The sequence below is a fragment of the Zosterops lateralis genome (genome assembly GCF_965231275.1).
Source record: "Zosterops lateralis genome assembly, chromosome: 1".
Lineage (NCBI taxonomy): Eukaryota > Metazoa > Chordata > Aves > Passeriformes > Zosteropidae > Zosterops > Zosterops lateralis.
The window spans coordinates 46,420,519-46,444,808 of NC_139762.1; the positions used below are offsets into that span (position 1 = coordinate 46,420,519).

The 24,290-nt window shown below is 35.2% G+C and overlaps 1 protein-coding gene across 1 annotated transcript in view; it reads left to right on the forward strand.

Annotated features, from left to right (window-relative positions):
* The window catches only part of ULK4 (unc-51 like kinase 4), a 213,383-nt gene that overhangs the window by 147,863 nt on the left and 41,230 nt on the right, over positions 1-24,290 (forward strand). The window contains exons 34-35 of the mRNA XM_083863372.1: positions 3,103-3,201; positions 11,252-11,437. Of these exons, the coding sequence (XP_083719498.1) occupies positions 3,103-3,201; positions 11,252-11,437 (285 nt within the window). The remainder of the gene's footprint in view (positions 1-3,102; positions 3,202-11,251; positions 11,438-24,290) is intronic.

The following is a 24,290-nucleotide window of genomic DNA, read 5'->3' on the forward strand; positions in this document are numbered from 1 at the left end:
TCCTCCTTAAAAATGGAGCACAAAAAGATACAATTCAAAGAAATTTCACATAACCCTCTTAGTAACATATGAAGGAAAAACATTCCTCATTTTTTAGACATGATGTAAATCTAGCAAATATTGCTTTTCTTTTTAGATGATCTGCCAAATTTTTAAGTTAGTGAAGTGGAAGTGACTTGTATTTGCTCTGCAAACAACAGCACATACTCTTCATGTTAGGTTTATGTTCTTGGGATTATTCACTGAAGAACAGATATTTTTTAGATGAAATATATCTAAAGGACAGAGATTCAAAAGAATGCAGATAGGTTGTAATATCTTTAACGACATGGCTTCTTAAGTCCCCAGAGCCCTCCTCTGTGGATTGGTTGTTTTTTTGTTTTGGTTCTGTGTTTTTTGGTTTGCAGGGTTTTTGGGGAGAGGGAGAAGATTGGCTTTTTGGTTCTTTTGGGGAATTTTTTTTAAGTAGGCTTAACATAAGAAGTTGGTGTTGAAAATTGAGCTTTTTTCTTTTTTCTACACTGATTTACACAAGCAGCTGTGTTATCAGCCATATTTCACTGCGAGGTTTTTGGTTTGGTTTAGATGTGTGATGGTGCAATACCTTGTCTTTAACCTCTCTGTTAGCAGGTTCTGTAATGATATTTTCATCTAAGAATCACTTCATAGGTCAAATTTTGTAGACTAATTGCTTGTTATCATATTTTTGGCATCACTGCTTGTAATCATAGCTGAATTCTAAACTTATGCTCCATACAGCAGTGATGAGGCAAATTATTCTGGAGGACACATGAGGAGAGAGTATCTTGCACATGGATTGGTAATAGTAAATTGATGGGTTTTATTTAGATTTACAATTAAATCTATTTGTTCAAAGCCAAATTCTGTTCTGGCTTTACTTGAATACAACAGTTGATTGATGCTCTGAAACTCCAGCTCCAGTTTTGTTTATCTCTTGTCAAAGTAATCTGCTTTGCTCTTAAAGGCTAATGAGTAACAAGGAGCAGCTGGAAAACTGAGTTTTGAAGCATAGGTCTATTCTGTGCCCATATAATATTAGTTTTCCAGTGGTGTTACTTGTCTTGGTTTATGTGTCTTGACAATACTCATCACAAAATCCCTGAGTGTTTTACATCAGTGCACATACCCTATTGAATGGTGGCCATTAGGTATTGACTAAATGTAGTATTCCATATACATATAGACTACTAATAGTATTCCACTATCTACGTGTCAATAAATGCATCATAAATATTATTCTTGGACTGTTTTTATAGAGGTGTTTTGAATAAGATACCATTTAAATCAGAACTTGCAAAACAGAATCAAATCTTCTTGTATTGTCCATTTCTGAGGCTTAAGTTGTCTTTTACAGATGGTAGAATCTTCACTTGAATCCTTTTTATTTAAATATTTTATGTGTAGTGATAACCTTATCCAACTGCATAGGCAATGCATGTCACCACTTTTCCGTTGCATTTAAGTACTTCATGCTGGGTGGTGCTGATAATTGTATCCAGGTTCAGCAGAAGAGTTTGCTCTTTGTGGTCCAAATACTTTCAGATTAATTTGCATGTCTGTTTTGGAGAAGTTTTTTCATATGTCCCAGAGACGATCCACATTAGCTGAAAAGAATTTGCAATTTCAATTTGACATATGGACTCTATTTTGTGAGTCTGGCACAGGTTGCCCTTAGAGGCTGTGGATGCCCCAACTCTGGCACAGCTGTTCAAAGCTGGGTTGGATAAGACCGTGAACAATTTGGTTTAGTGGGATGTGTCCTTGCCTGGGGGAAAGTGGCCGTGCGGGTGTGGCTAGACAATCTTTAAGGTCCATTCCAACACCTTAACACTCTGTGATTATATGATTATACAACTTAATGTAGGTTTAACAATGGTATAATGTATATGCTTCATGTACATATATAATTTATTTAGTGCTATAATTCATTCTCTTTCCAAAGACACTAATATACAAGTTAAAGAAAGTAGTCAAAGATTCCTGATGGAAGGTCTTCTCGTCTGTGTACTAACGAGAAAAAGCTGGTTTAAATTTTGCTAAAGTGAAGGTTGCTTACTTCCCTTTCTTCATTAATATAACATTCTATTTTTTGTTTTCTCTGCACTTTTTGTCCTTCCTGAACTTTGGCATTCCAGGTCATTGTGGTGAGTCTCAGAGAGGGACATACTAATGTGACTTATTGCCTGGAGAAACAGCTCTTCAGTTCTCTTTTATTTAGAAATTCTTTCCAGAAGAAAGGCATTATACTTTCAACTCATAAGTATTAACAGTGGAGTTTGAGCAGTAGTGGCACCTGTCTCAGGGAACTTGCTCCCCTGTTCACTTAACCAAGTGAAAACCTCCAGGTATTACACTTGGACAGTGATTTTTAGGATTGAGCCATAAATGAAACACAATACAAATTTTTTTAAATGTGTTCTTTAGAGAAAATGTTTACTTTTTTCCCTCTAGCAGGTTGACTGTATAGGGTCATGGTCCAAAGCTGGTGCAAGATAATGACGTTAAATGAAAAATCCTGCAAGCTGACCTTTCAGGAGCCCTGGGGCAGGGATCAGTCATAAATAGCACTGCCTAGGATAGTAGTATGTCTTGATGATGGAGTGATGACAGTGGTCAGAATTACAAGTAGAAACTGATCTTATTACTTGAAAATTTTATTATTCCTATTTCAGAAACAATTTAAATTATAATATACTGTGAATATTTCAGGATACAGAATAAAGCAGACAGGCAAAATTGGGCAATATTGCTGAGAATTCTAAATTTTTCACCTTGATCATCTCGGTTTGAGGTATCTTTTGCACATACATTTTTATTGCATTTTGCAGAAGATATGTCATGCAGGTCAGTATGTTCAGCCTGTACAGAATGGCACAACAGCATGGGTCCCTTTGCTTTGTGCTTATTGTCACAGAGGGAGCAAAACTGCTCATTGGGAGCCCAGGAATACTTCACTAGAAAAGAGTGCATGAATCTCCTTCAAACTACCATTCACACTTCAACCACTTAATGGACATAATTTGTTCCTCATAACAGAACAATCACCAAGATTGTTTTTGATTTCTTTTTTCTCTTGTTAAGGCACAGAAATCTGGTGCAGGAGGGGACACACAGGCTGCCGAAGACCTTCTGCTTATCAATAAACCCCTGACGGACCTGATTAGCCGGCTTATTCAACTGGTGAGAGTTTGCTTGTTTGTAACCTTATGGGATGTTGCTGAAGTTGGAATTATGCAACTGAATTGGACATATTAGAGCTCTATTTACTAGTTTTTAATTGTTTATAAGCTCCCACCTAGTACTGTAACACTTCCTAAGAAGCTACAGGTCACAGTGACTTGCAGGTTACCAGTGATGTCAGAGTAAGTTTGTTTGTCCAGAACATAGAACTGGGATGAGGGGCAGACTGCAGCTTCTCAGTTGGGATACATATGTATAGCAAATATTTAGTCCTTCAGAATAGACCTGTCACCACTGCATACAGAGAGGATGGCATTCAAATTTTGAAACTAATAATCCTGCTTCCTTTAGAAAAGTTAGTAAATGCAAAATTAGTTTGTAGCAAGTGATGCATTTTAATATTATTTTCTGGGGTTTGAGCCTTCTGAGTTTTCTCAAGGGTTTTGTTTTATTTCAACATGATCCTGAGGGATTTATGAATGGGAGTGATCCTTGGTGATGTGTAAGCATCTTTGAAGTGTGTCTGTTTAAAGGCAGCCTTTTCCAGGGTTTACTGGATGTCACAGCACTGCATTGAAATCTCCAGAGTGCTGCATTGTGTCCCTAATGCATCCCATCAGCTCAGCCTCTGTCATACAGAGATCTAAATTTACTCTGTGTGTAATGGTTTGTAGTGGAAAAATGCTTCTTGAGCTGGACAGTGCTTTTAGGGGCTGCACTGGCCTTTTAGTCAACATAAAGTCATTAAAATGCTATGTGAGAATTTCAGTGTATCACAGTATCCTTTCTTGGTTATTTCACTTAAAGACATTTTAGATTTGCTGTGTTCTCTTCCAGACCCTTTTTTTTTCCCATTTAAATAGAGGTTTTCAGGTTTTTTGTGATATCAGTACTGTGATCCTTCTATTATCTTTAGCACTGTCTGTCATCTATTTTAGAGAAATGTGTGATTCCTTTTTTATTAATTTTTGGCATTATACTTGGTGCTAAGTCCTCCTTTGATGGATTTATTTAAACCAGCTATTGACAAAGGCTTTATGGAAACGTTCTCTGAATGACCTAAAACAAAGTGAATGAATTTCAACTATTTAATATTTCATCTCTATAATTTTTTAAATTTATTTTTTACTGATTTTTTAAAATTGCTATATATGATAAATAGTATGACATGAAGAGATGCAAATGTTCCTTTAAAATGAAACTGGTCATAAATTTAAATTATATTAACTTTTTAAAGAACAGAAAATTAGAGGCCAAACTTTAACTCAGCCTATACCACCTGGAAGTCTTTTATAAGTTTTTAATTAAAGGCTAGGATAATTGTATACTTAGTATGTACTGATTAGATTGTGACTTGCCCTTGTATTTCAGAAGTATGGCTGTAAATTACCAGTAGGTTTTGCTTCATTCTGTACTTCTGCAGATTCCATTTTGTTTAAAATTCTTATTCTAAATCTTCTGATTTTAACATACAGGCAAAAGATAAAGAGAACCAGTGCCACTTCTTTAGATAGACAGACAGACAGATGCATACATACATACATACGTATTATTTTGTTATGTTTTCAGTTTTGGAAAGATTCTGTGAGTGAGGGATTTTCTCTACTTTGGGTCTGTGAAAGTTATTTCAGCTAGGTTTGTTAAATTTGATTTTTCAAATATTTTTCAATTTTTTTTTTCCCCACTGCTGTATTAAACATTTCCTGTTAAGCTTGGAAGAGTTTGAGCAATGGAACAGTCATTTTAGCATTTAGGAACCACTTGTTTAAAATGGTTTATGCTCTAATCTCTTTAAAAAGAAATAGATTCTCTGTGAAATCTAGAGCATGTCTCAAGATGTATGTGTTCCCTACTCCTCAAAATGCCTCAGGCCTACCTAAACAGAAATTCTGTGAAGCTACCAGTGTTCTCTGTATTCATTGGACTGGGTGGCTACATAACCCCTTATTGCTGTTTTGTGGCATTCAGTTCTTTGTGAACTTTATTTTCTAGAGATAATGGAAGTCTTAAATTTTGAACTAATCATTGCTTTAAAATACTGAGTTAAAATAATTTTCTTTGCTTTGCTATTTCTGCCTGTCTTAGCATATTTGTAGTTTCTTATAGTCTCTTACACGGTTTCCTAATCACATTGTTTCCTAGTTCCTAGTTTCCTAGTCACATTAAGTAATTGTTTTCCCTCATTGAAATGTATACCCATCAAGTAGATTATTATTCCATGTCTCATTTATTTGTCTTTTTATTTTGCTCAAGTTCTATATGTTTTTCTCTCTCAATAATCTCTCAAAAATCAATGTGAGTTAAACTTCAAAATGTTGAAAACTTTGAATCAATTTTTCCCTTCTGTACTTGTGATTTAGTCTGTCACTAAAGGCATAGCAAAGCAAGTTTTGGAAACATAGATTGCATTTAAATGAAACTTCAGAGACTTAACAGTGAAAAAGGAGAAATAATTACAAACTTTTTCCTGCAGGAAACACTGCAAATATGGAGAATTCAGTATTTAATCCCAGGATCATTATGACCATAACTGATCAATAAGAGGAAAAAAACTGAGCATTTAGTCTTCTTCTTGGTGGTTTTGTGTTTAAAAGTTAATTACACTTACCTTTGTTGGGTAATATTTCTTTACTTAACATAAATGTAGTTTGAATATTATTCTGAAACCTGCAGCAAAACGTACAAAACACCTTCCAATTTTTGATGTACCAATTATATTGAAAAAAACCCCAAACTTTTGAAATCACTTTAGTGTGGATTTTGACAAATTTTCAGATGCCATGCTGGTACCTATAAATACGAATTTTGTTTTCTGTAGGTCCTAGATTCAGGTCCTAGGTGTAGATCTTCCAGTCATTTATGGAGCCTACTAGACAGCCAGGAGAGAACTTTTCTTGACTTCTGGTGGGAGGCTTCCTCATTATAATATTATTGGGAATATTTGCACTTGATTACTGTGCTCCATATGTTACTGTAGAAAGTCCAGTTAGTCATGTCCAAACATGAAGAGGACAAATATGAAGCCTCAGTGCACATGGATGAATGAGATGGTCTTTTCTAGGCATTTTTTGTCTCTATATTGCACTGACTCTAAGGCTGTGCCCAGACTTTGTTTTCAGAATACGTGAAGTTATTTGCTAATGAATAATGAAAATGACTGCAGAAGAATGATAACTGTAGAATTTTATTTCACATTTCTTTCTCTAGGGATACAGACTGTTTGGTGGTCAGGGTTGAGAGACCTGTGTTTATATCCTATATTTGAAGTATTCTCTTACACAGAGCTATCCTAAAAACAAGAATCTCCAAACACACACAACAGAGGAAAGAAGAAAATGTTCCATGGACAGAATTCCAGAATGGGGATTTAGTTTCTTAACAATTAGCCTAGATAAAAATGAAGTGAATACATATATATTTTTCCCTTAGGTAGGAGAATGGCCCTAAGTAAAAATATAGTATTTTATTTTTTAATTTAAAACTGTGCATATATACTAATAAGAATAGCATAGCAAAGCTATCAGATTAATAGTGATGTTTTGCTTTTATATTTTGTACAATATTTGCAAAATCATCTTCCCTGTAGATCCCTATGGTGCTTCCTTTATAGCACATTCTGTAATCACATTAGTGATCTAATGAATATCTATCTCTTATCATAATAAACTCTCTATGTGTATAACCTCATTAATGCACCGAAATAGTGTCCCCTCCGGGTAATCCAGGCAGTTTCATTGTAGCTCTAAAATTAGATGCTGTAACAATTCCAACGGTGTGAAAACTGCCACTTCAGCTCAAATGATCACACGTTTCTTGCAGTGGTTTGCAATTCATGAACACACTGCAATTCAGTTTAAAAATATGGAATTTTTGAGAATAGACTGCAGAAATATAGATGTGCAATAAAAATAAACTTCCTGTTCTTCACCACATTAATTCTAAAATACACAGAGCAGGTTCCATCTAGAAAGGAAAAGAGAATAGAATTTTGTGTATAAGCTTGTTTACAGGAAGTTACAATATGGCCATAAAAATTAAGCAAACACTGTTTTCCTTGCATAGAAGTCTTGTCATAAGGTGTTACTTTAAAATAAGGGAAAAATAAATCTACAGTTTTCAGTTAGAGAACAGCAGAATTTATGACTTTAGCTCTTCAGTAATTTATTTTAAGTTGCTGGATTGTCTTCAAGCTATACACTAGCTAAGAATATTAACAGCTGCAAGGAGAAGTACTGCTAACTTTTCTACCTTGCTGAAGGGCTGAATCTATAATCCCTTCTAAGACTGATAAAGGAAAATGAAACTTCATGTAATTATGAAATATTAAGGGGCAGATACTCTTTTAAAGTGTTAGAATTAGTTTCTTCATGGGTTTCTGCTCTCCTGAAAGAACAAAATCTATACATGCATTTCAAGTAAATGTACTTCATACCAAATTGAAGTGTCCTGATTAGAAAAATAATCAGAATGCTGTTCCATCTAATTAAGAGATGACCCATCTCTCTATATTCATTGTTGAATAACATGATTATGTTCTTCCTGTTCTTATTAAACATGAAATATTATTTACTTGAAAACTGAATTTTCATTCTTGGTTTTCTGTATTTACAGATATTTATTATATTTTCAGCCATTGATTTTGTTTTATATGGCTAATGTTCTTCAGATCCCCTACTCTTTATAACCAGTACTAACACTGACTGGCAGCCAGTGCTAAATTTCAGGTTACCAGCTTACAACTTTTGACATCTAAATCACTACTTGTCAGAAGTGAAACGGCAAAATGGTGAGAGTTACAGAGAAAAATGCTGATGTGGGCATACTTAAATAGGGACATTGCTGAGGGTTCCTCTTCCACCTTAATTATTGATGACTTAGACTGTAGGCCAATGATTCTCATTCTCTCCAGAGTAAATATGGCCTTTGCTATCCCACACTTATTTTTCTCTTCATACAGTAACTGTCTAGCTATTTTTTTGCCCAAGAATTTTCCCAAGGTGACACAACTTGATCCCCAAAGTCTAGTTAACACCAAAGCTCAAAGGGTCTCTGGGAAGCAGAGGAGCAGAAGAGCCTGAAATGCAACAGGGGATGAAAAGACTTCATTGGCATTGATCATTGAGTAATGTGATGTCATAACTGTCAGGTGTTGGGAACTGTGGAGTGGTACTTGGAGCATGGTCACTCCTGTGAGGGTCAAGCCTGTGAGGAGCAAGACTATATGATGCCAAGACAGATTGGATGGAAAGTTTCCTTTCTCTGGATTGAAAAGGGTTTTCCTTTCTCTTGTTGGGGAACAAAGAACAACAGCAATGATAAAAGGTTGGGCATGGCAGGAGGAGAGAATCAAGGCCCAGGCAAGGCCATTGGCCCAAGCACAGCTCCTCCTCACCTAGGGCAAAGTGTTCCACTGCCTCACTAACTGGGTGTTCCTGCTGCAATCAGCCTCCCTTGGGAATAATGCTAACCAATTGGACTTGCTTATTTGCTTCCTTGATACTCATTGTGTTGGAAAGAACCGCTGTGGGTTTTGGTGCTTTATGGACTTCTTCACACAGGTTTGTTGTGGGAGCAGTGCTCTATGGAGACTGACACCTTTCCACTCCTCTGATATTTAGTGAATATCTTGAGAAAAACCCTTGGTATCAGTCTGATTTCCATGTATAGCTGTTGTGATACTGACTAAACATGGGATTTTTGTGCCTGTGGAGCCCAGGGAATTAGCCTCCACTGCAATAATATATGACAAGGATATATTTGGCCAAAAATTTCACTGATTTTTCATTTTTTTACCCTTGTTTAGCCAACAAACATTTGAAAATTGAATATAATTTTTTTCTGTGATTTTCTTCAGGGGGTGGTTGATGCCCTACACTGCTGCCTACACTGATCTAGTAACAAACTAACTTGGAATGCTGCTTTTAGAAGGTGTGAGAGACATACATAAAAGTCGTTATCCTTCCTTTCACTAATGGCATTTTATTTCAATGAAGGAAGTAAAAGTTGTCTCAAAGCCCCAAGTGAAATCAACAGATATTTTTCTTCAATTTGTTAAGGATTAAAGATATAAATGGTACTATAAAGCTTGTTACTATTTCTAGCTTTTCCTGCTTTTTAGTGTTGCTAATTTCATTGATGATGTTATTAGAGAAGCCTGGATGATGGAAAGGAAATAATCAAATAAGTGGCATTTAGACTGGAATGAAGAAAAAACGTATAGCAAAACTGAGGAAGAAATAGCTGTTGTGCTCCTGTCACTTGCATAGTATTAGGTCAAATAGAATGTGATATGTCTTGGGGCTATATATTCAGAGATTACATCTCAGTTCAGTCTGTTCTAAACAGCAACTCTATGAAGCTAGTAGAAAACAGGATTGTATTTGCATGCAGATCCCTTGGGAATTGCTGCTTGAATATTTGAGAGATGTATATCTGATGATTTGTTCAGATTGCTTTAAAATAACTGTATAGGTTTTCCTCAAAATGAAAAAAATAGGAATTTCATACTGCAGATTAAATAAGTAATCGTTATTTAAATTATTTGGCATATGACGTAAGTGGTTGGACAAATTATATAAAGTGTTTCCTTTTATTATCTCTAAGGATTGTCTGTTTACTGTACTTTAATATGCTTTCTTTGGTGTAAATAATACTTTTGGAATTAAAGAAATGAATGGGCATGATGAGGTGTTTTTGCGCTTTTATACCTACTTGGTTAAGACTACTACTGACGTTTTGTTCAGGTCATAGATTAAAAGGTGAGAAAAAACTATTGCAATGATTTAGTCGAGGGTTATATATAGACAGGATTTTCCTAAATTAATTCCTCATTAGAGTAAATGGTTTTGTTATTTTTTAGAAAAAAATGTTTTTGTGATATTTGAATTGCCTTTGATGGAGAATCTGTCTCAGGTCTAAGAAAGTTATTTCAGCAGTTAATTGTTCTTATTAAAGAGAGAAAGGAAAAAAAGGAAATCCAAGTATTATCTTTCTTCTAATCTGAATTGCTTTGTCTAAAGTTTTGAACTATCATGTACTTTTGAGCTTATCAGTCCTTTTTCAGGTAAAGGAATTAACCTCTCCTCAGCCTGCTGTTTCCCACATATGACTGAGAGGATATGATCAAGTCCGCTTTAACCCTCCCTCTGATATGCTATAGGCACTGAATTACTTCAGTCCTTGACTATTACATTTTCCAATCTGTCGTCCTCTTGCCTGTTCCCAAGAAACCTCTACAATTTTTTTTCAACTAGCACTTGTGAACTCTCTGTGCTGACACTAGGCATTGCATTCCTGTTTTCATTCCAAAATATCATTGTCAGTGCCAAATACAGGCCTAATACAATATCTCTGCCTGTTATTTCCAGATTGTACTTTCAGAAAATATATAAATCATTTTGATAGTGATGTCATATTATCAGAAGCTCATTTAAAGATGATCTCTAGTCATGTGCTTAAATATTTTTTGTAATTTTGCTTCCCAGGAAGGAATTTTGCTTCCTAATGCTAGAACACTGCTGCAGTGTCTGATCTTCAAAGGAGTGCAGAAAAGTTAGAATTCAAGAAAATATTTAAAATCTTCAAAATGTACCTCCTGATGTGACTACTTAAAATCCATTAAATAACTCGATAGCCTGTGGTCTACCTCAAGAGGCTTGATTTAGTAATAATTAAATGAAATTTTATGGTATGCATGATGTAGAAGATTAGACATCATGGCTATAATGATACTTTCTTCTATTACTGCTTCTGTTTAAAGTAGAATAAAATCACATAGTTGGGAGCAACATTTCTGGTGCTGTTATGATATCACTCTACATAGACCACTTAACAGAATCAGACTGCAGATATTGTTATACTGCTGCCTAAGAGTAGATATATTTTAATTATACTTTCATCACTTTGTTAAGCTTATTTTAGTGGAATTTTGAGTCAATCAACTAGAAATTATTCTTTCCTGTCACAATGCAAATGTTAATACTCTTCCAAATCCCCAGTGCAATTCAACTTTTCTGAAATTGGAATTTGACTTTTGTTTATTCATTTTTAGCTTCCCAGTGAAGATACTGAAATATTTTTGAGTGCCTCACAGTGCTTATTATTGCTGGTTCAGCTGTATGGAGGGAACAATCAGGAGAGCATGTCTCCAGAAAACATGGGCAGCTTTGCTGAAGTACTGAAGTCCAAAAAAGATCCACGAGAACTTAAGCTTTTGTTGAAAATTATAAAGAGACTGGTGAGTTAACATCTAACCTTTTTCAAAGTCTGTATGTTTTTTTAATATAATTTGATAATTTTTTGGGCTGTATTTTCCCCCTTAAAGGAAAAATATTTTAAAATAATTTTAAAAACAAAATATGCTAAGTCGAATATCATGTCTTTAAATTTCACTTTTCTGGAGAAGATAGCTTTCTACACTTAAAGCCTCTTACAAAAATGATTGTCGGAATTCTCCTATTTCAGTTAACCATTCAGCTGTTTAAATAACTCATGCTATTTTTATATTTGTTTAGTAATTCAGCTCTAAAAGGTATTGAAACCATTTTCTGAATGCTTTCCGAAAGAACCTTGTAGCGTTAAATATCTGTTCAGACACACAGTGATTTATTTCACAGTGAATAGAAGGCTATTTTATACTTGGAATAGGTTTGTGCATGGGCTGTTGAGTCCTCATTCTCACGGAGCTATGGGGACCACTTGTGCTGGAGTGGCTGTAATGTAGAGAGCCAGGCAGAGGGAATCATGCAGGGGCTTATTCTGGTGATGTTATTGTCTGGTAGGAGGTTCACTTCTGTCCTGCTCCAACACAGTGGAATGACAGCATCTTATGTCTTTCAGGTATCTTAGGAAGGAAATTTTTTGGTATCTGTAGTATTCTCTCAGATAACACTATAGGTTTTTATCTTGAAGTATGATAATGAGAAGCTTTGCCTGCATTGTCAACAGCCTTGTATTGTTTGATTACTCCATCCTTCACTCTCCAAAAGCAGGAGCTTTTGGTTAAAAGAAGGTAACTGCCCCAGTGTAAGAGGCAGGAGATCCTTCAATTTTGCAAGTGCAGTGCTGACTACCAGAGTACAACCATAATCCATGGCAGCAGAAATTAAAAAGAAGCAACTCCCTTGTAGAGATTTCAGAGATCTTGTCCTCTTTCTCCTGCCTACTCTACTAACATCACAGGAAAGTAAACACCATACCCTCCTTCCTTGTTTTGCCCAGCCCTATCTTGCACTGAAAGAAGTATGAATATATAAAATTAAAGTTGATAGGATGTTTAAAATTCTAACGATACTTCCTATTGATTTCAGCTTGTACCTCTGCTTCTCTTTCTGAATAATTGTTGTGATGTGTAGAACTGGCTTTTGCTTTTCTCCAAAAGCAATATGAGTAAAAAGGCAACCAAGTGTGAGGGAAGAAAAGAGAAATGAAGCTGTAATATACGTATCTAGATTATTTCATTTTAGCATAGCTCCAGACTTGTTTATTTCTCTCCATTTTGAAGCCTGGGGTTCAAAAGTTGGTCTAGTGTGCAGAATACTTAAAATGGAAACTTCTGTTGACTATTTTAAGAGTACAAAGCTATGCTGTCACGTTTTGAACCTTGCAAGTTCCAGTTCTCTCCTTTGTATACCTGGTACTTGTTATTTATAACATCAGGCATAGATTTTCTGCAATTATTTTAATGAGATCATACAATTTCTTTTGAAAGCAGGGTTCATAGATAATTTGACAGATTATTTAATAAATCATATGTTATTTCTCTAAACCTTAAAAAGTCTTGTTCAGAGGAGATTATTATCTTGTCAAAATTGTCATAATCACAAAAGACATTGAAATCATGTCTATTTAGGAATGATTCAGCCCACATCAGTTGAATTTTGAAGCCTGGAGCAGTGTTTTTCTTTTTAATATCTGAGCAATATTTTAATAGAAGGATCAGTATATGCACCAGTTTTCATTGTTGCCAATCAATGCTTACACAGAGCAACTTTTCAATTTGTGGTTACATTGACTTTGCTGGTACAGGCACAGGTATTGCTTATGTGAAAGAGGGATATACAAAAAGAGCTCCATGTGTTATGTTACAGACGCCTTTTTCACCCTGTATTGCTGGAAATATGGAAAAGCATAGCAGTGTGACTACCTAACCTTTATCCAAGTGTTTTACATGGCTACAGTGAGCTACTGGAGGCAGATACATCTATTTCAGAGTTTTCAGTTTAAGGTGTATCAGAGGGTTTGTTGATGTACAAGATGACCTTACCTTGATGAAATGGAATCTGATATCCGTTTGTTGTTCATTAAACCACTGTGTTTTCTCTCCAGTAGGTAGAGGGTTTCTTAAAAAAAATTGGAGATTTGAGATTGTTGTTTAGTTTCATTCAGGTTTTTAATGATTATTGTCAAATTTGACCAGCAAATTGATTGCAGGGCAATATAAATTTCTTGTAGCACTTTCTTCACTAATTATTTTCCTAAAATTTTGTTGCATACATTTCTGAAACAGAAGTAAAGATATAGGCCAGACTTTGTACAGGCTTAATTCTGAAATCACTATGAGCATACCTTTTTGTAAGCTTTATTTTGCTGTAAAAAGGAACCATTAGGAGAGAAAATATGCTTTGAGCTAACTTCTGTAACTGTGTAAGTAAAGATCATCTAAAAGCTTTAGAGAGGCAGCATTGACTGTCTTCTTTCTGTTTTCTTTATAATTGCCTCTTAGCTTTCAAAGCATTGGGCTCTGTCAAGCACAGGTTAACCTGTTTTTTTACAAGCATGCTCTCACTGCCACTGATACAATGAACAGAAATTGAGTAAAATTTTTGAGTTGAGGAACAGGATTTGGAGGTTTCTTTGCTTCAGCCTTTGCACTAACTCTCTTGTTCTGATTGCTTCATCTTGGCTTAGACAATGCTGCTATTCAGGTATATTTCATCTTTTTAGAAGCATTTTTGTAATTAATTGATGACATCGGAAGAGTGGTCTCTTGCTTTTTTAGTTCTGGAAGCCTCTCCTGCCACTTGTCATGGAAATGACTATCTCATCATTCCATCTCTTTTGTGAAGATATAGTGCATCTTATTATGTGTCCAGTAAATCCTAAATCAAAATATTTTTTTTTAATGATGCAGAAGAAATTTTAATTTGGGAAGCAAGTAGTTGATATTTGCCTGCTTTACTGAGAAGTTTTTAATTTCTTTTTTTCCCCAGACGAAAAAAATCCCTGCCATCCCAATTTATCATCTAGTATGTAATGTAAAGGCATTTTTTATAGAACTAAGCAATATCTTTCTACTGGACATATAATCATTTTGGGATTACAGCTCAGTACTCACAAATAATTATTTAAGCTTTCAGAACAAGAGAATACTTTTTTACTTCCATGTAGTAATAAGGAAAAAGTCATCTGAGAAAAATGAGTAAATATTAGGTTTTTTGCACTCACAGTGAAGAGGGAACTTTTGTTTCCTGACTTTTCCCTATATACTAGTCAGAAAGGATATTGAGTTCTACCTAAATCACACCTTTTTCTCCTGATCATCTTTCTAGAATCTCATTTTCACTAATTCGTATTTCATACACATCAAAAAGTTGTTCATCTCTTTTTTTTTTGTTAGCAGCTAAGACATTTAGGATGTCATCTGCATGTCTTGTACCCCATGGGCATATGTATAAGGATTTCTCAAATAATTTTAGGCTGTCTAGTAAAGATATTAAGGCTAGAATGATAATACATGAAGTGTGGCAAAATTCCATAACATTCATTAACTTCATTGTCGAACTATTGAACTCTAATCTGTTTTCTCTGCCAATTTGAGCCACAGCAAGAGCATCACTATGTACCTGCAGGCAAATTTACTACCCTGTTTCACATCTACCAAAGTCTGGGGAACCACTGATCACTACGTCTAAGATGTCATTCAAATCATAGGGTTCTTAAGTGTTTCTGTCGTGTAGATTAGCAATATCATTCTCAGTTTTATATTAAGATCTGCTTCACTCGCTTCTCTTGAATAGACAGCTTAGTGTTTTTATATGAAAATATATGTGTATATTTTTACTGCAATAGGTCTCAGATTAGATCCTTATTATATTAATCCCTGATCATCCATTATGCAGACATTTAGAGCTTGGAGAGATACACAATCCAAGTACACAAATGTTTGATTTAGAGTAGCAGTTCTGCAATCCCTCGATAAGTTGAACTTCTTGCTGGAGGTTTGCTCCCCAGTAGATTCCCACTAGTACATCTATAGGGAACTTCCCTCAAACAAGGTGAAGCAAAATCCCAAGAGTTCCTCAGATAGCATCCTTTCTGCAGCTTCAGCTCCAAGGACTCAGTGCCAGAATGGGGTGCTTGTGCAGCAATTCCCAGAGGTGTCTGTTTTCCCATGGTCTTAAAATGCTGCGGAACGCTGTTGGCGTATCTCCTGCTGAGGGAACACAGCACTCAAATAATCTCAAATTAGCTGGAGAAAATTTTTTATGCATCTTACTCCTGATCTGAATCTTTTAAGTGGCCTGTAATTAATTTCATTAGTTGCTAAAATAATCCATAATATTCCATTGCTCTAAGGAATAATTTTATGACAGCTACGTTTGTTAGACTGTGAACACAATACTCACTTGTGTGTTGCTGACGTGTATAGGTATATTCACTATAAACAAACAAGTTTTCCTGAAATGATATGTATTTTTTAATTTTGGAACAATTTCTGTCCTTCATTAGTGTAAATCTTATTTTCAAGTTGTTACCAAGTCTGCATCTGTTCTTTATAGACCATCTTTTGGTGGCTTCAGTCTACAAGAGTAATGTCCTTGAGACATTACCTTTGTATATATGTTAAAAGAGAGCATTTCATTAGATACAAACAACTTAGATCCTCCCAAGTAGGAAGAAGCTAATCAGCATTAGGATACATTATACAGATCATAACAGGATGTGTTGCTCAAAATCCTTTGAAATAAATACAGGAGAAGGAAAATGCACCTTCACCCTTTGCACTGTGTGGCAAAGCTCCCTCTGTTTGACCATTCAGGCAGGGTTTTTTAAATAATTTAAATGAAATTGGAGGTAATCTCCAGAGATGAGAGATGAGGAGGCCTCTAGCCCCCACTGGGACTTGGCAGCCTTCTGCCATGGCACTTGCAGGCTTTGCCGTACCCTGACACAGGGGCAGCAAGCAGGGTGGTGAAATTGCCCTGTCTCCAGGGGCAAGTGAGACTGTTCTCCTCTCCTCCTCCACTGAGATTTCATCTAGTTGCAGAGTAAGCTTCTAAGTATTGCTTTTTGAGTTTTGCCTATGGTTTGACTGAAATACAATCTAATGACACTTTTTTAATAAAAAAAAATTCAATGTTACAATGTTCCTGATGAATATGAACAGTCTGAAGAAGTATTTGTGAGTTAGATTGCTGGGCCAGGCCATTGCCATTGCTCAGGAATCAGTACGTTCAATTTTGCAGCAAAGGTTTAAGAAAATTTGGTTGAAATTACTCAGAAGATTAATGCAGATAATCACAACTACTCTAATACAATTTAACCCAAAACCCCCCCATTATTTAAATAGAATGAGTATAACTAGTGTAATATAAAGAAATCATTGTTGGTCAGGCATGGTTCTTTTGTGGCAGAGCCCCTATGCAGCACTTCATTGTTTACCAGAATGAAAATTGAGCCAATATTGATTAATTTATCTGAGTAATTTGGATTTTGTGTTAGTCTTACTGAAGCTTTGAACTTTTTGTTCTGTTTGTAATGTCATACGGGCTCTACCAAATGCTCATGGAAATGGAATATTGTACTTCCACCATTAAAACCTGATAGAAGATTTTTTTTTTAAACTTAGTTAAGCATTTTCAGTAGCTGGGAAGGAAAACAATTAATCAGTGTGATTTTTGTATAATCAAAACTTAATAATGTTCCAGTTTGTTGTCATGCATTCTACAAGCAATACCAGGTCCTAAGATATGTATTATTTAATCTATAATAATTTACTTGCTATTAAGGATAATATAGCTTTTCAGAAAACACTTTTTAAAATTCTGTGTGAAAATGTTATTTGTGTGTCTAATAGTAGTTAGGATACCCAGATGTGAGAGGGATGCTGAAGTTGATTTACATTCAAGATCCCATGGCATTCTTTATAGTACTATACGTGGTTAATTTTATCTGTGTGGTTAATTTAGATTCTGAGTATTGAAGTCCTAGACACAGTTTTTCACTGTAAGTCTGTTAAGAATTTTCATTTTTAATCTGAAATTATTAGATACTGTTTCACCTTAGGGGCATGTACATGTTTCATCTGTGTGACAGACTTATGGAGTTTGTGAAGGGCTAAATTCAGCTCATACTTTGAGAAACTCATGGAGTGTTTCCGGGATCTGAGTAGTAGGACAATATGTTAGCAGTGTCCTTGACTTACTCTTTTTTTGATATTTGCATTCTATGCTTTCTACTAGAGGAGAGGGAAAGAATAGTTTGATTTTTAGGTTTACACACTTGGTTAGAGCACTGATTGAATTTTAATAGGCCTTTTCCATTTCTGATGGCCTTCCTTTTAATTTACCTTTTTGATTTTTACAATAACCTTCTTTTGGTTGGCTAGAATTCTTAAGCACAGCTTTCTAAAGTTAAATGCTGATGGGGTTTATTCAAGTGTTTATCTTCCTCTCTTATGAAATGAAACAGAATTAATATCTATGAGTAAGTCTCAGTGACTGATGTGGTCCCTGGAATTTGTATCTGCCTCCATCTTGTCACTTTGGATCCTGTCCAGAAGCTCTGTAGCTGATACCACATTAGAGAAAACTTCCCTAATTTTTTACCCAAAGCAGCACTAGATGGTACAGGAATGCTCTGCTTATTTTTTTTTTTTTTTTTTTTTTTTGTTTCTCTCTCTCTCTCTCTTTTTTTTTTTTTTTTTTTTTTTCTTTTTTTTTTTTCTTTTTTTTTTTTTTTTCTCATAGAAAAAGCAAATATTTAAATTTTGATAAGATCCTCCAGGGTTATGGGGTCACTTATTTCTGCCTACATCAGAATCCTGTTCTGCTGTGTTAATTTAGTATGTCTCTGACTGCATTTGCTGTATCAAATGAGATGTAGAATAATATCATTTTTGTAGCTGAGAAGGCTGGGATGGTGAATGGTAAGGCGACTAATTCACTTTAGGTGATATGGTTTATATCCCTGTGTATCTGTAACTACAAACACAGTGTATGTTCGTTTTTGTGTGTGTCTTGGGATGCTCTTAACTCAAAGTGTCAAGAAATTTTTAGCAACTGTTAAAATCAAAATTATATTTTAATTGGATCTAAGGTGAGAGTTTGGGGGGGGTTTACTGCTGAATATTGGAGCCCCAAAGCCTGTTGTATCAAAAAATTCTAGGCTTCATGGAACCTGTGCTAAAGTCATGGTCCTCAGATAAAATTTTGCTTAAGAGAATCCATCAACACCAATCAAATAGGACTGAATTATTAAAAATCTTCTCTCTGCTTGAACTTTAATACCAAGTTGCATGTATTTCCATGTTCAGTAGCATTAAAGGGAGCATATGAGCTGTAGGTGCTGCTTTCATTATTGTTATTATAACTGGATTTTGTTAGTCTGTAGACCAGAACCTCATTGTGATTAGCTCAATCCAAGCATAGTAAAAAATAATTTCTTGCTCCAGAGAACAATCCAACTTGTTTCCTGTACTCAAAATAGGATCAAGGAGTGGCCTGAAAGTGACACTCCTTAATAGGAAATATTTTGACTCAAAATTACCATTATGGGCAAAACAGATCAGTGAGCAATGATCAGTTCTGTGCAAGCAGATATGAATGTTTGACTAGTTGATTATTAATATAAAAGAATCTTCATTTTATTAAAAATTTAAATTTTTATGGTCACAGGAGTATTTTAAAATCCAAAGTCTTCATGTGAAGTTGTTACCAGAAACTAAAAGAGCTTTGGAAGATTTTGATTACCAGTGTTGAAGATGAGATAGTTACATGTAAAATGGTTTACTGTTACTTTTTGCAAACTTATATTGGAGACCCTTCAACAAGACCTCACTTTTTCTTTACATCCATTCTCTTACTCAATCTTCTTGCTGACAAGTTTACTAAAGGTGAAATAGTCTGTTATGTTTCATTCTGTCAGGAAAAATTTAACTACAGTGTACCAGGATGAAATCTAATGTAGGAATTAGATTCCCTACTGAAGAGGAGTGCTCCTTCCTTTGACTTCTAAATAATTTAGTAGTGGACAATCACTACTAAGAGTAAAAAGTCTTGACATAATCTCTTTGTTAATCCTCATTACTCCCTTATTTTTCTTGTCAATGTTTCTTTCTATTGAAACATTAAAACTATTGAAAAACCTATTGATGTTTAAAATATATTTCAACTAATGCACTTTAACACAGTATCCAACAAACATTAGCTGTGCTTCACTTGTCCGTATCTTTGCTCTCTTCATCTTATAAGGCTGGAGCATTGCTGAAAAGATGGTGTTTTCCAAAATCTTACCATGAGCAAATTTGCAGGTCATACAGAGCTTGATTTTAAAAGCAGTGTGTGGATGCAGATAAACAAGGAATACAGTTGGAGTGCTTTTATTGGAGAAGGACACAGTCCTTGGCCATCAGGCTGTGAAGATAGGGGACTCTGAGGCACATAAATTAGGCAAAGGAGACAAAAAGCCTGACAGGGAATTTCAGATATAGGTTGTCTCTCTGATGGAAACTGTGAGTAAAAACATAGATGTACAACAAAGGTATGCTGGTCGTGGTGATGAGACGAAGCAATATGACCATTTAGAACAAAATGAAGGCACTGTTTAAGAAGTTAGAGATTGTTGCAAAGATCAAAGATGAAAATTACTTTAGAAGCGTCAGTCAAAACATAAGTACAGTGGAAGAAAGCAAAATACTTAATTTTTTTTCTTGGATATCTCATGTATCTAAGGTTGGTTAACACGTTTGTTAACAAGTACCTACTTTTAAGGATCCCCAACAAGAGAGCCCATGCTCACAGGCTAATCCCTGGCAATGATAATTGTATCTGTGCTTTATGAACATGATGCTGCACAATTTCAGATGACTGTGGTCCATGTAAGTGTTTTGAAACAAGGTTATGTTTAAAAATAGCATCTGTGTGCATTGAGGTTAGATTTTCAGTAAATTTCTATAGTAACTGACCCTCCTCTCCAAGTTCAAAGTGTTTCAACCCAGCATCTTCAGTGATGTAACATCAACATTTTAAATTATGAAGACTCTACTAGTTAAACATTTATAAAGTGCCCAGTGCTGTCATTTCTTTAAACTATTAAAATGCAATATTTTTATATGAACATCATTATAAATTTATAATAAACATAATTTGTGGTGATGCAGTGTTCTATGGGCTGTGAATTACTGTCCTAAATTTCACACAGCAGATGCTTTCTCTGGGATGCAGCGCCTCGTTGATGAGTTCATATGATGCAGCATAAGAATATCTCACTATTTGCATTCCAGCTCTACTCTGCTTATACAGCTTGCTTTTTTAGACCACTCAGGGGGCATTTTAAGAGTGTTGAAGTTGACACACAATTCTCAGTCTTGTCAAAAGCTTGTGATTACTTAAATTCTTTAATATCAGTACAAGAGTACTTCTTCCAGAAATATGTAGTGTTCATTAGTAATGAATCAACAGATGCATGTCATTTCATGTCATCCAATAGCTCCAATGATTTAAAATAATTTTTGAAGGAATTATATTGGTGTACTTAATTGCAAGAGAACTGCTGTAGAGCATAACCCCAGTATACATTGAAAAGTCAAAATTGTATGCTCTATAGTGCATATTTTGCCTCCTGAATGAAAATCTGATTTATGTGCTGTAAATCCTTGGAAATTACAATGTATAGAGTTACTGCATATTAGAATCACATCAGAAAAAGATAATTTAAAGCAAAACCTGTCCTGTCTGTGCTAAATAAAATGCACATATAAAAATCTGTATATAGGATGTTATGCATATATATGTGATGTGAGGGAGGTATGTTAAACAGTGGAATCTACCAGACTAATAATTTATACCAAAAAAACCCCCATTATTTGTAACTGCAATTTACTATTGTTTCATTTCATCACTTAAAAATAGAAGAGTCAAGGTAGAGTACTCTTTGCTCATTCTGACTGAGTGCTTTCTTTGTGGCTTTTCATGCAAGAAGCCAGTGTTTCCAGGGAAGTGCCAGTACACGGCTCTCTCTGTGTCCTCTGGGCAGAGGTTTTCCCTGCAGTGGGCTTGGGGAAATAGAAAGGCAGAATTTCCCAAGGGAGCTTGAGCACAGTGCTGCTTGTCCTGAGTGCTGGAGCAGAAAAGCTCCAGCAGAGCTTACTAGTAAAGCAGCATTTTGTCAGCTGTAAAATTTTAAGTAAGAGTCCTTACTGAATAACTTTATGTTGCTTATTTTCCTTAGAGCAACAGTCTGCACAAAGCAAGTTAGAGTTAAAATCAATGTCACATTAATCTTTTACAATCAAAAAATTCCCATGGAAATGAGTACATTAACACATCCTCATACTGATAGTTTTATTACCAGTATTTAAATACTGTAAAAGGTAATTTTTAGCATATGTGATAAAACAGCATGTGTGCATAAAGCATAAAAGGAATTGTGGTTTAAAAAAATCAGGGCCTTCTTGTAATTTTAAGCCATTAGTACAGTTTATTATTTGCAATATAAATGGGGTTGTATTCACAAAATGGCACGTAATATTTATTTTCAAAGTCCATAACTCTAAGACAGCTAGGAGTAGTTTGTGCAACACATATCAGTCAGTTATGTGAGACCTTGACTCTGCTAATATAGCAATATTTCTTTTCGTTTGGTGAGGAAAATTCTTATTGCTGAAAAAGAAATTATGGGTGTCATTGAAAGACCTAAATGATATGTCCTCAGAATTGCTGGAGTGGACTGCTGCTCCTCTCAGGAGCTCCAATGGCATCAGAGAGATGCTCATGCAATTTATTCATGTAATTGTAGTTTCAAGATGAAATATATATTACATTTTGAAAGTGATGTTATTTAATCATGATTGATTTTATAGTCTCTTCTAGTCTCTATGTCACTATTGTATTTGATAGGATCTTTTTCTTGACATGTCTTATTCTGTATTTCCACCTCTAGTTATATGGTTTTGATTCTTCACTCCATTCCTCTGTTCCAGATGCTCCTGGTTTTTTTCTTGAAACTTTTTTTTTTTTCCCAGTGAAGCTGAAAGCAATTGATGTTGGAGATTGGAGGACTAAAAATGTAAAAATACCTTTTCTCATCTTACCACTTATTTTGACCACTGAAGATTTCAACAAAATCTTATTTTCCCACTTGCAGCTTCATACTTCAGTTTTGAATAGCTATTTATGATCTTGAGAGCACATAATTCCATTAACATACTGTTATGGGCTTGTGTGTGTGCACCTATTAGGCTTATATACTCTTCTGTAATCCTTTAAAATTTTCTCATTAAATTATAATTTATCCTGTTTTTTAGTATTTCCATCTACATTATGGCTGAAAGGTTTTAAAAATGTCAAGGATTTAAAATAGCTTAATTTCCAAATTTAGTTACAGAGATTCCTAAGGAAATTTAATTTCCCAGAAGTACTAATTACTTACTCATGAATGTCACACTTACAAAAGTTTTTCTGATTTGGCTGCCAAAATAATTTGGTATTTTAAGTCGTACTCCTTTATTTCTCTTATAAAACAGATTGAAAGAAGAGCCCAAAGAACTGATGAGGAAACAGAAATTCCATGAGATATGTAGTATTTTGTGTAAAAATTTTCATTATATTGAAGTTCCCTCAGTCGAACATTTCAAGAAGATGAAATATAATGACCTAGGATGCTGTGATATGAGACTAAGTTATGGGGGAAGCCTGATCGTCTTCCTAGAAACAAAACTAGAATCAGTCAGCTTTTGGGTTGTGAAGCTTGTATCTGTCTTTTTCCTCACATCCCTTTTAGCAAATCGTTTTAAATGGGAGATGAACCCAGTAACAATGTAATCAAGCTTTGGACAGATGAAGTTCAAATGGATTTGAAATGAGGTGAACCAGATTTGTCTATCCCTACTAGAAAATAAAAGTAGCCAACCATCAATCTGCCAAGATTGTTTTATTTGACTTTTGCCTAATACCTTGTAGAGTATTTCAAGAACTTTAAAAATTATGATACTTCTACTTGAACTTGGATGAGAAAGTTGAGTACAAGTGTAGTCACTCTGACAATGATTTAGTGACCCTGGAGTAAGGCCAGGTGCAGAGAACAGCGGCAGGATGTGGATTGGAATGTGAAAGGAGCAGCATTGACTACTGCTTAACACCTGTATGTGAGAAAGAAAAATAATGATGTCTTGAAAGGGGTAGAGGTGAGAAATACAGAGGAGTGATGAACAGTCTCTTAATATCTTGGTAGCACTGCAGTTCTGAATGTGATTCCCAAACAGTATGGAATACATTAGATTTTGCGACTGCTGAATATAATTATTTTAGTGTGATAAGAATCTCATGTCCTGCTCTGTACAGCCTGTCCTCTCTGCAGTGCAGCTTTGATCCAGCTCCCCACCCAACCTACTGGGGTTCAGCTTGCAGTCTTTCTGTTCCAGAAGAAAGGTAGAAAAGAGGTTGGAGGCTGTAGTACTTCTCGTGTAGCTTTTTTTTTCTCCCCTCTGGTGGACAGGGATGTATCTCCCACTCTGCTGCAAAGAAAATGGATCAGAGGTGGACTTCTATGTTATAGCGTCCAAAGTGGGGAGTGCACTTCAGTGAAGCAGTGTGTATTCAGAAGTGCTGTAGGGAATGAGAAAGGGCATCAAAACCACCATGAATTATAGTGTCATCATTGGATGAGGTCTTCTAGGGATGTTTTCTAGCCACAATCACATTAATAGTGAGAATAGCAAGTTACTTGAACCCTGATCCAAAAGACTCAGTAATACAATATTTAGTGGTATTGTGCTAATGTCATGTGGGACAGAAATGCTATAGCCCATCAATTTGTTTTAAGGAAAGCAAAAGGAATGTTGCTGCTTCAAACAGAAAACCAACCAATGT